The sequence below is a fragment of the Pyrus communis genome, chromosome 11 (genome assembly GCF_963583255.1).
Source record: "Pyrus communis chromosome 11, drPyrComm1.1, whole genome shotgun sequence".
NCBI lineage: Eukaryota > Viridiplantae > Streptophyta > Magnoliopsida > Rosales > Rosaceae > Pyrus > Pyrus communis.
The window spans coordinates 3,889,817-3,901,730 of NC_084813.1; the positions used below are offsets into that span (position 1 = coordinate 3,889,817).

An 11,914-nucleotide genomic window follows, 5' to 3' on the forward strand; every position below is an offset into this window, starting at 1 on the left:
CAAAAGCATCAAACGAACTTTAGAATCTTAATATTCCTCAGAAAGCAAAAAGCAAAGGGATTTAAACAAATTTTGGAATCATAATGTTTCTTTGGTTGGCTTTGTTTTAGAGAAAGGCTTCGGACCAGAGAAAGATTGAGTAATTATTTTCCCCAAAACTGACACTATGTGTCCTATGTGCAACATTTACATTGAAAATATATTACACCTCTTCCTTAATTATATATTGCTAAAAATGGAGTCATGTTGTTCCTTCTATAGTGACCTTTTTTTCAAACGACATAAAACTTCATTAAATTTGGATAAAAACGTTTACATCAACAGTTAAAGTATTAAACAATCATTATGACTTAAAACAATCCTATCTATAAAGATCATCTTCCCTCGAAACAAAAAAATCCGGCCCATCACGAGGAACAAAAAGATCTTGTACTGATCTCAATTGCTTTTGTAGCATTGCACCGTTAATCATGCACACAAAACGCTTTAGAATCTAATTCCAACTTAAACACACAATAAAAAAACTTTTCTTAAAAGCACCAAAAACCCAAAGGTGAAAAATATCCCGACTAACCCTTCATTTGAAATTTCTTTTTCTTATAAAGTAAGACACGCTTTTGACCTTGAGAAAAAGATAATATAAAAACGAAATTAATGTTGGATTATGTAGATGTAGATCTGATATAGACGTTGGCGCTGGCGTTGGCGTTGGGCCGCTCGCCTACCACAGCGACGACGCGCATACTATATTCCAAAACGGCCGCGTTTCCTGCGAGTGGGAGGCTGCCTGAAAAGAAGGAAAATAACATTTTCTTATCTGGGCACAGGGAAGGTTTCCATTCTTTCCCTTGACCAAAAAATATAAATACAAGTATAAAACCTTCTCGTCTAAGCATTATCTTCTTGTACTAGATTCAAATCATCGGAAATTGAAAGTCCATAACGTGGAATTTCCTTGTGTGTTTCTCATTTCCTTGTGTGTTCCCATAACGTCGAATTTCATCGGAAATTGAAAGCCCATAATGGTCCATGAGATTGACATAACTTTTTACTTTAGTCTATGAGATTTGAAATAGAAGTGGTTCCTAAATTTCTCCACCATCAATTATTTTGGTCATTCTATGAAAAATTCAATTAAATAAGAATCGAAATGACAAAAATACCCTTGATAATGAAGATTTTTCACGAAAGAACTAAAATGATTGATAGTGAACAAACTTAGGAACCACTTTTATCGATTCAAATCTCAGGGACCAAAAATGAGAAGTTATGTCAATCTAAGAAACCATTTTAGATAAAAGAAGCCTAAAGTAATTTGTATAATTTGAAATTTGCAAATTTCATGTTTTTGTGACTCTTATACAGTAGTTTTTTTTTTGTTGAACAAAAAATATTATTTACACTAAAGGAGATGGATTAAGTTTAACCTCATAATATGTTAACAATAATATGATTCGAATTTATTTTTTTCTAGCATTTTGTGAGAACTCTGTGTTAATGCTACCTGAAATCCGTTTGAATTTAGACCTAAAAATCCCTCACCCGGTCACACCAAACTTAGCCCAAAAACGATTTACCGAATTCAAATAAAATTTCAAACGGAAAGATCCGGGAAATTTTGAAATAGACGTTAACTGCTCAAAGCAACGACTAGAAAAGGAAAAGGCAAGGAAACGACGTTAACGCGCCCCCGACCTTCCTTTACGGCCCTTATCCCGCACACACTCTCTTACTCCGTGCCATCGTTTTGCACGTTACATCCATCTCCCCCAGCTGTCTCCCCCCCCTCTCTTCCCACATCAGAACCCAGAAAAAAGAAGCAAACCTAATACCTAATACCACCGCCGAACACACCCACCCACCGTGCTATCCCCTTCTTCCAATCCTCCATGCCATGAGTATCCGGCGGGGTACTCAATCCTCCTCCGACGACCCCGACTCGGAGCCCTACAACATCATCCCCGTCCACGACCTCCTCGCCGACCACCCCTCCCTCCGTTTCCCCGAGGTACGCGCCGCCGCCGCCTCTCTACGCGCCGTTGGCAACCTCCGCCGTCCCCCTTACGCTCAATGGCAGCCCCACATGGACCTCCTCGACTGGCTCGCCCTCTTCTTCGGCTTCCAGTACGACAACGTCCGCAACCAGCGCGAGCACATCGTCCTCCACCTCGCCAACGCTCAGATGCGCCTCAACCCTCCCCCGGACAACATCGACACACTGGACGGTGCCGTTTTGAGGAAGTTCCGGAAGAAGCTGCTCAAGAACTACACCAGCTGGTGCTCCTATTTGGGGAAGAAGTCCAATATCTGGATCTCCGACCGGAGGCGTGATGCTGCCGCCGACCAACGCCGGGAGCTGCTGTACGTGTCACTGTACCTGCTGATCTGGGGCGAGGCGGCGAATCTGAGGTTTGTCCCTGAGTGCTTGTGCTTTATTTTTCATAACATGGCCATGGAATTGAACAAGATCTTGGAGGATTATATTGATGAGCAGACGGGTCAGCCCGTGATGCCGTCGACTTCGGGGGAGAATGCGTTCTTGAATAGTGTTGTGAAACCCATTTACGAGACGATTCGAGCAGAGGTGGAGAGCAGCAGGAATGGGACTGCCCCTCATAGTGTGTGGAGGAACTATGATGATATCAATGAGTATTTCTGGAGTAAGAGGTGTTTTGACAAGCTCAGGTGGCCTGTTGATGTTGGGAGTAACTTTTTTGTTACTTCTGGTAGGAGTAGGCATGTGGGGAAGACTGGGTTTGTGGAGCAGAGGTCATTTTGGAACTTGTTTCGGAGCTTCGACAAGCTCTGGATCATGTTGTTTATGTTCCTCCAGGCGGCTATTATTGTTGCTTGGGAGGAGAGGGAGTTTCCGTGGCAGGCGTTGGAGGAGAGGGAAGTGCAGGTCAAGGTTTTGACTGTGTTTTTCACTTGGGCTGGTTTGAGGTTTTTGCAGTCGTTGCTTGATGTGGGAATGCAGTATAGTCTGGTTTCGAGGGAGACTTTGGGGCTCGGAGTGAGGATGGTGTTGAAGAGCATAGTTGCTGCCCTGTGGATTGTCATTTTTGGTGTGTTCTATGGGAGGATATGGACGCAGAGAAATCAGGATGGGAAGTGGTCCACCGAGGCAAATAATCGGGTGGTGAATTTTCTTACGGTTGCATTGGTTTTCATCCTACCAGAGCTTTTGGCTTTGGTCCTCTTTATTCTTCCTTGGGTTCGGAATTTTCTTGAGAACACAAACTGGAAGATATTTTACATGTTATCGTGGTGGTTTCAGAGCAGGACTTTTGTTGGCCGTGGCTTGAGAGAAGGACTTGTGGACAATATAAAGTACACTTTGTTCTGGATTTTCGTGCTTGCTACGAAATTTTCTTTCAGCTACTTCATGCAGATTAAACCCCTGATTCGCCCATCAAAAGAACTCATAAAACTTAAGAATGTGAACTACGAGTGGCATCAGTTTTTTGGCAACAGCAACAAATTTGCAGTTGGATTGCTCTGGCTTCCAGTCGTTTTGATATACCTCATGGATTTGCAGCTGTTCTATTCGATTTACTCCTCTCTTGTGGGGGCAGGAGTGGGCTTGTTTGCACATTTGGGCGAGATACGAAATATCGGGCAATTGAGGCTGAGATTCCAGTTCTTTGCAAGTGCAATTCAGTTTAATCTCATGCCAGAAGAGCAACTGTTAAATGCAAGGGGAACTCTGAAGAGTAAGTTTAATGATGCCATCCACCGGTTGAAACTGAGGTATGGGCTTGGACGGCCTTATAAGAAGCTCGAATCCAACCAGGTTGAGGCAACACGGTTTGCTTTGATATGGAATGAGATCATTTTGATCTTCAGGGAAGAAGATATAATTTCTGACAGCGAGCTTGAGCTGTTAGAGCTGCCACAAAATTCTTGGAATATCAGGGTTATTCGGTGGCCTTGTTTTCTTCTTTGCAATGAACTGCTGCTGGCACTTAGTCAGGCCAAAGAGTTAATAGATGCTCCTGATAAGTGGCTCTGGTATAAGGTATGCAAGAATGAGTACAGGCGCTGCGCTGTTATAGAAGCTTATGCTTGCATCAAGCACTTGCTACTTGACATCATCAAACGCAACACAGAAGAACATTCCATTATGACAGTCTTGTTTCAGGAAATTGATCACTCTCTTGAGATTGAGAAGTTCACGAAAACATTTAAAACGACGGCGCTTCCAGAGCTGCATGCCAAGTTGATCAAACTTGTTGAGCTTTTTAAAAAACCCAAGCAAGACACAAACCAGGTGGTAAATACTCTGCAGGCCCTTTATGAGATTGCCATTCGAGATTTTTTCAAGGAAAAAAGAAGTACTGAGCAGCTGATGGAGGATGGTTTGGCCCCTCGTAATCCAGGTTCTGCTGCAGGGCTGCTTTTTGAAAATGCTGTTGAGTCGCCTGATCCTAACAATGTATTCTTCTATAGGCAGGTTAGGCGCTTGCACACAATACTTACCTCTCGGGACTCAATGCAGAATATCCCAGTTAACCTTGAGGCAAGACGCAGAATTGCCTTCTTCAGTAACTCCTTGTTTATGAACATGCCCCATGCACCTCAAGTTGAGAAAATGATGGCCTTCAGTGTGCTGACCCCGTACTACAGTGAAGAAGTATTGTACAACAAAGAACAACTCCGTACGGAGAATGAAGATGGGGTTTCTACCCTGTATTATTTACAGACAATTTATGTTGACGAGTGGAAAAATTTTATGGAGAGGATGCGCAGAGAAGGAATGGGGAGTGATGATGAAATATGGTCAACTAAGTTGAGAGAACTCAGGCTTTGGGCATCTTACAGAGGCCAAACACTTACTAGGACCGTAAGGGGAATGATGTACTACTATCGGGCTCTGAAGATGTTGGCTTTTCTGGATTCTGCATCTGAGATGGACATTCGGGAAGGATCACAAGAACCTAGTTCCGCTATGCAAGACATTGGCTTGGACAGATTGACTTCTGAGAGGTCACCTTCTTCCCGAAGTTTAACTAGAACAAGCAGTTGTGTGGACTCATTGTACAAAGGTCATGAATATGGAACTGCTTTGATGAAATTTACATATGTGGTTGCATGCCAGATATATGGAACACAAAAAGTGAAAAAAGATCCCCATGCTGATGAAATTTTGTATTTGATGAAAACCAACGAAGCACTTCGAGTTGCCTATCTTGATGAGGTTTCAACTGGCAGGAATGAGAAGGAGTACTATTCTGTTCTTGTGAAGTATGATCAGAAATTAGAGAAGGAGGTGGAAATCTACCGCATAAAGTTGCCTGGTCCAATGAAGCTCGGAGAGGGAAAACCAGAGAATCAAAATCATGCCATTATCTTCACTCGTGGTGACGCAGTTCAGACGATTGATATGAACCAAGACAATTATTTTGAGGAGGCACTCAAAATGCGGAATCTATTGGAAGAGTACAGGTGCTATTATGGCATCCGGAAGCCTACCATCTTGGGAGTCAGAGAGCATATTTTTACTGGTTCCGTCTCATCACTTGCCTGGTTTATGTCAGCTCAAGAAACAAGTTTTGTCACCTTGGGGCAACGGGTGTTGGCGAACCCCTTGAAAATTAGAATGCATTATGGTCATCCAGATGTGTTTGACAGATTTTGGTTCTTGACTCGAGGTGGCATCAGTAAAGCTTCCAGGGTCATTAACATCAGTGAAGACATTTTTGCTGGCTTTAATTGCACGTTGCGGGGTGGAAATGTCACACACCATGAATATATTCAAGTCGGCAAGGGAAGGGATGTTGGATTCAATCAAATTTCCATGTTTGAGGCCAAGGTTGCTAGTGGGAACGGGGAGCAAATTCTCAGCAGAGATGTCTATAGATTGGGTCACAGGCTGGATTTCTTGCGGATGCTATCATTCTTTTACACTACAGTGGGATTCTTTTTTAATACAATGGTGGTTGTTCTTACTGTGTATACATTTCTATGGGGCCGGCTTTATCTGGCTCTTAGTGGTCTTGAAGGTTCTATATTGGGAAATGATTCTACTAACAGAGCACTTGCTACAGTCTTGAATCAGCAGTTCATTATCCAACTTGGTCTGTTCACTGCCCTTCCAATGATAGTGGAGAATTCCCTTGAACATGGATTCCTTCATGCTATTTGGGATTTCTTGACGATGCAGCTCCAGCTTTCATCAGTTTTCTACACATTCTCAATGGGAACTCGTACCCACTTTTTTGGGCGAACTATTCTTCATGGTGGTGCAAAGTATCGTGCAACTGGACGTGGCTTTGTTGTGCAGCACAAGAGTTTTGCAGAGAATTATAGGCTCTATGCTCGTAGTCATTTTGTGAAAGCAATTGAACTAGGGTTGATACTTATTGTTTATGCATCGCATAGTCCTGTAGCTAAGGACACTTTTATTTACATAGGCATGACCATCACGAGTTGGTTCCTGGTTGTGTCATGGTTATTGGCCCCCTTCGTTTTCAATCCTTCTGGCTTTGATTGGTTGAAGACTGTAGATGACTTTGATGACTTCATGACCTGGATTTGGTATCGTGGCAGTGTCTTCGCAAAAGCTGAACAGAGCTGGGAAAGATGGTGGTATGAGGAGCAAGATCATCTAAGGACCACTGGCCTCTGGGGAAAGTTTCTAGAGATAATTTTAGACCTGCGCTTCTTCTTTTTCCAATATGGGATTGTATACCAGCTTGGTATTGCTGCTGGAAGTACCAGTATTGCTGTTTACTTGTTGTCTTGGATCTATGTGTTTGTGGCTTTTGGCATTTTTGTGGTGATAGCATATGCTCGGGACAGATATGCCTCAAAAGATCACATTTACTATCGGCTGGTGCAATTTCTTGTCATAAAACTTGGATTACTTGTTATGATTGCCCTGCTGGAATTCACCGAGTTCAAGTTCATAGATATTTTCACTAGTCTTCTGGCATTCGTTCCAACTGGATGGGGATTGGTGTTGATAGCACAAGTATTTCGGCCCTGTCTACAGCGCACTATACTCTGGGCAGCGGTTGTTTCTGTGGCTCGACTGTATGATATATTGTTTGGGGTGATTGTAATGACACCTGTGGCAGTATTATCATGGTTTCCTGGTTTTCAGTCTATGCAGACTAGGATATTGTTTAATGAAGCATTCAGCCGGGGCCTTCGTATATTCCAGATTGTTACGGGAAAAAGGTCCAAGTCAGATAAGGTAAACTTTTAATCATTGATCTTCTAGGGAAACTTGTGGAGTATTTTACCATGTCCTTTATTTTATTTATGCCAGCCAGTTCACTAAATTACTCTAAATGACTGTCCAAAACTGTGATTGTGTCATGCGCTATACATAATGCTGTGGAACAATAAACAATATCTACTGTTGTTTTATTTATTATGGCACAGGGCATAACAATGTAGTTCCGTGAAATGTGTTCAGTTTACCTGATGAATCAAAATCCTATTTTTCTTAGCATGTCTTTATGTGTAGGTCATGTTCAACCGTCAATTTTTTTTTTTTATCGCATGCTTTCTGAGTAGCATGTACAGTCAGCAACTGTTTCCAACTTTTGGAATTTGCATATTTTCTTTTTAGTCTGTGCATCTGCTATCTCACTTTACCCACACATTTATTTCTGTTTTGTCATGGTGAATTGGTTTGCTTTTGAATAATTGGCAGAATTTGTGGTACTTGTCATTGAACTAATGTGAAATTAGATTTTGTTCAAATGAATAAATAATTAATGTGCTAATTAAGTTGTCTAACATGTTGTATGTGATTTGGAGCTGTTATCCATTGTTTACATATACTCATTTAGAGTTACGAAACAAGATTTAAGCCTCCGTATTTCTGTTTTATGGTCTCCATTTATCTCTTTTGACATCGATCTCCAGTGGAATTTCACCTAGTTGCATGGAGTTCTGATGCATTTGTAATGTCATAGAAGTTAGATCTACTCTATTTATTTGGGGGTGCATTTTTGCTCACCATCCTCAAGTGGTAGTAATGCTTACCAACCTATTTATCACCGTTGGGCGTTTGATGAGTTAAATTTAGAGATTTGTGTCTATCCACCACACAGATCTTGAAATTTTAACTCATCTAACGGTGATAAATAGGATGGTGAGCGTCACTGTCACTTGAGGGTGGTGAGCCAATATATTCCCTTTATTTGCGATTGCTGAGTTTGTATGTTTTAGTTCCACATTACTAACGGGATTGCATTTTATTTTTTTGCAGTTTTGATGTGAGCACGAGATGTAGAAAATCTCGACAAGTTGAGGAGTTGGATTATGGTTTAGACTTGTTGGGGGCTCTTATGTGTGTTTCAAGGAGGTATGATTTATTTAACGTTCACGGAGGAGCGGAGGATTCCCTTTGTTCTTTGATGCTGGCTTCATCTTCCCTGTTACTTGTGTAATTAGTAAATTTTGTCATAGATACCATCAATCTCCGGTTAGGGGGAGCTTTTGCTTTTAGTGTTGTTTGCAGTTACCCTCCCGCATCTCCGACGGTGCAACTTTTTGCGTTGTGTCTATATTGAGTATTGTTTTCTGTGGTAGCTTCTCCAGATTGTCACATCATTTTTTATTCTTTTGTGAGAAATGCAGCTCTTTTCTTCATTTTCTCTAAATGTTTGGTCTTGAATCTTGATGTACAGCGTGCTCGCTTATCGATGTTTTCTTTCAGCATCGAGACATGTTTAAGCGCGTGAAAACATCGAAAATAAATTGACTTTATATGTGCACAAATTCTCCAACATGGAGGTTTTCTCAAGGTTTAAAGAAGAGAAAATGTGCTTGGTAAGCTGGTTGCTGCATAAGCGAGGTACGTGAATCGGTTTGCGATTTTCTGTTACGGTGAGACTCTTAGCAGCCGACCTTTTGTTTTTGGTCGGCTGGTTCTGCTTGACTCTTACATGAAGAGAGTCTGTTCCAACGTATACTCGGCACATTTTGCGGAACCTTGTTTTGTACTCTTGATAAATTAATTTTGTAGACATATCTGATTTGCAAATGAAGATAACGGCTCCAAGCGTGAACCCGTTGCGTTTTGAACAAAGGGATACCGGTTTCTGAGAATATAAATTGTTTTGAAATGTGACATGAACTTGTACTTATGTTTTTTAATTTGCCATCTAAATTAAAATTATAAGCAATTTGTCATACCAACTTTCGAAAAATATCAATTTGTCATCTCATCTTAACTTCGTTAAGTTTTCCATTTAAAATAAGTCATGTGTCTCGCATATGATTTGTGTTTAAAATTATTTATGTCATTTTAACACTCCATTTCGCCATTTAGTACTACGGTTTGATGGTATTCTTATTCACTTGTAAGTGAGAGGTTTTAGGTTCGAATCTTGTGGATGGCGAATTCGATACCAAATTAGGTTGCCCATTGTGTGGCTTAACCGAACTCTCTTCTCCCCTAATGTAAAATATATCGTTGTACTTAAAAAAAAAAAAAAATACTCCACTTCCTTCTATTAAGTTGCGTTCGATCAAAACAATTATAGGGTGTTCAGTTTAGCATGCATGAAATCAAAATTTATATGAGCTTTGTAATATAAGAAACGAGTTGATGTTTGGTGTCGGAAATGGAATTGTCAACAATCCACATGAATACTTTCAAACATAAAAGTTAAGAGTTCTACTAAAGAAAATTAAAGAACTTGTAAAAAGATCTTAAACGTCATAAATAACCTATAACACATGTCATGTGCCTCGCACATGATATATTTTGAATGGAAAACTTAACGGAGTTAGAGTGAGATGACAAATTGATGATTTCAGAAAGTTGGTATGACATATTGCTTAAATTTTTAGTTTATATGACAAATTGAAAAAGAGTAAATTGTAGCAATGGTCCCTCAACTTTAATCAAATTGGAGCAATGGTCCCTCAATTAAAAATTCATTACCATTGGTCCCTCAACTTATCAAAATGTGTAGCTATAGTCTTTTTCATCAATTTCGTCAAAATTTTATCAAAATAAGTTATGTTGGAATAACCATTTATATAATAAAGGTCTCTCAACTTATCAAAGTGTAATTATGGTCATTTTTGTCAACTATGTCAAAATTTTTGTCAAAACGAGTTATGTTGGAAGGACCATTGCTACAATTGGGTTAAAGTTAAGGGATCATTTCTCTAGTTGAATTAAAGTTGATGAACTAATGGTAATGAATTTTTAGTTGAGGGACCATTGCTCCAATTGAGTTAAAGTTAAGGGACCATAGCTACAATAATGTATACAAGTTCATATGACATTTCAAAAATAGAAAACTTCATTTTAATCATTCGCAAAGATGACTTTTAGATTAAAACCATGAGTAGGATCAAAATCTAATTTTAGTCCTTGATACATTAATAATCTCATTTATTAATTATATTTTGATTTTTTAATTATTTCTCTTTTTCTTACTAATTTTTAATGTATTAATTTTATTTTTACTTTCGTTTCATTTATTGTAATATATTTTGATGTAAACATTTAGATAAATTAACTTTTGTTATACAATATATTTCGATGTACTTTATCTTTTTCATTTAGGTATATTAAATTTATTATAATATATATCGGTACATACATTTGGGTACACACATTTCTGTACGTACATTTCGATACAAACATTGAGGTACATTAATTCAATATAATACATTTCGGTGTATACATTTTGGTACACACATTTAGGTACATTAATTTAATATAATACATTTCGGTGCATATATTTCAGTACTAACATTTAAATACATTAGTTCAATATAATTCATTTTGGTACTAACATTTAGGTACATTAATTGAGTATTTCAAGTTTGAAGAATGTTAAATAAAATTAATAAATTAAAAAAATATTTTTTGGTCAAAAAATAAATTAAAAATTGTATATTAATAAATTTAAATATTTAATGGGAGATATTAAATAAATTCTTTTTATATTAGCACTCCACAAAATATTGAATGCATATCATATTAAAATTTAATATTAAATGACTTATTTACTATGTAATGGCAATTTTGACCTTATTAGGTTAAAAAATAAAAAAAATAAAAAATATATACACCCCAAATCACTTTTAATGTATTATTTATCTTCTTTAACTATCAAAACCTTCCGACCCTCCATTGTTGAACAAAACCCTAACCAATGAAACTATAAACATGTTGATTGAGAAAATTTATTTTTGACGAATAAAACACGAAATCAATGTTTCAGAACCTTTACATGAGGTAAGACTTCATATTTTTTTTATTGTTTTAGTGATTTTGAAGACATCAATAATTATTTAATCTTGTTTTGATGCGTATTTTCAAGCTTCTATGTTCGTGTTCATCTTTTAGGGATCACAGAGATTACATGAAGAATTAAACACTAAAATTACCACTAAATATTAAAACCAAATGACATGTGTTTTAATGATGAAATTGAAAACAACCCACATATGCTTTAAAATCCCAAACGGCAAATTTTGTCAAAATTTCAATCAGCATTTTTTGTCCAAATTAAAAGCTTTATAAGATTTGAGAAATGTGAGGTGTATAGAAAATATGAGGTGCATGTAAAAAATGTAAGGTGCATATTAAGAATGTGGTGTGAGGGTATTATGGGGAAATATGTGTGGTGTATTAAGATAATTTTTAATGAGTGATGTTATTCCCACCCCAATGTCTTATTTTCCCACCCATCTTTTAATGAATTTTTTTAATTACAAATTTATCCATTTGCAAAAAGACTGGTAATGACATTAATTATCTTGTTTTGTTTAATTTTTTTTTTTTTTTTTTAAAAAGGTTGGGTGTGGGAGACGATTTGTCTATCTTAAACTCGAACTCATATTTTCATCTCCTTTCATTCAAAGAAGTAAAAAAATATCAATTGACTTAGAAGATGACTTTTTCATACAAGAGGTGGAAGATGATGCTTCT

The 11,914-nt window shown here is 38.1% G+C and overlaps 1 protein-coding gene and 1 non-coding gene across 2 annotated transcripts; both read left to right on the forward strand.

Annotated features, from left to right (window-relative positions):
• The first annotated feature begins 1,774 nt into the window (after positions 1 to 1,774).
• On the forward strand, positions 1,775 to 8,607 carry LOC137749521 (callose synthase 12-like). Its single transcript, XM_068489631.1, has 2 exons — positions 1,775 to 7,198; positions 8,225 to 8,607. The coding sequence occupies exons 1-2, from the start codon at positions 1,895 to 1,897 to the stop codon at positions 8,228 to 8,230; spliced, it is 5,310 nt and encodes a 1,769-aa protein (XP_068345732.1). The 5' UTR covers positions 1,775 to 1,894; the 3' UTR covers positions 8,231 to 8,607.
• LOC137709611 (small nucleolar RNA J33) lies at positions 4,842 to 4,921 on the forward strand. The gene has a single exon (XR_011064899.1). It is a non-coding gene; the product is annotated as a small nucleolar RNA J33 (small nucleolar RNA).
• Positions 8,608 to 11,914: the final 3,307 nt, after the last annotated feature.

Bases quoted from the DNA above. Each gene is read 5' to 3' on its own strand.
- LOC137749521 (XM_068489631.1), top strand. From the start codon at position 1,895: ATGAGTATCCGGCGGGGTACTCAATCCTCCTCCGACGACCCCGACTCG.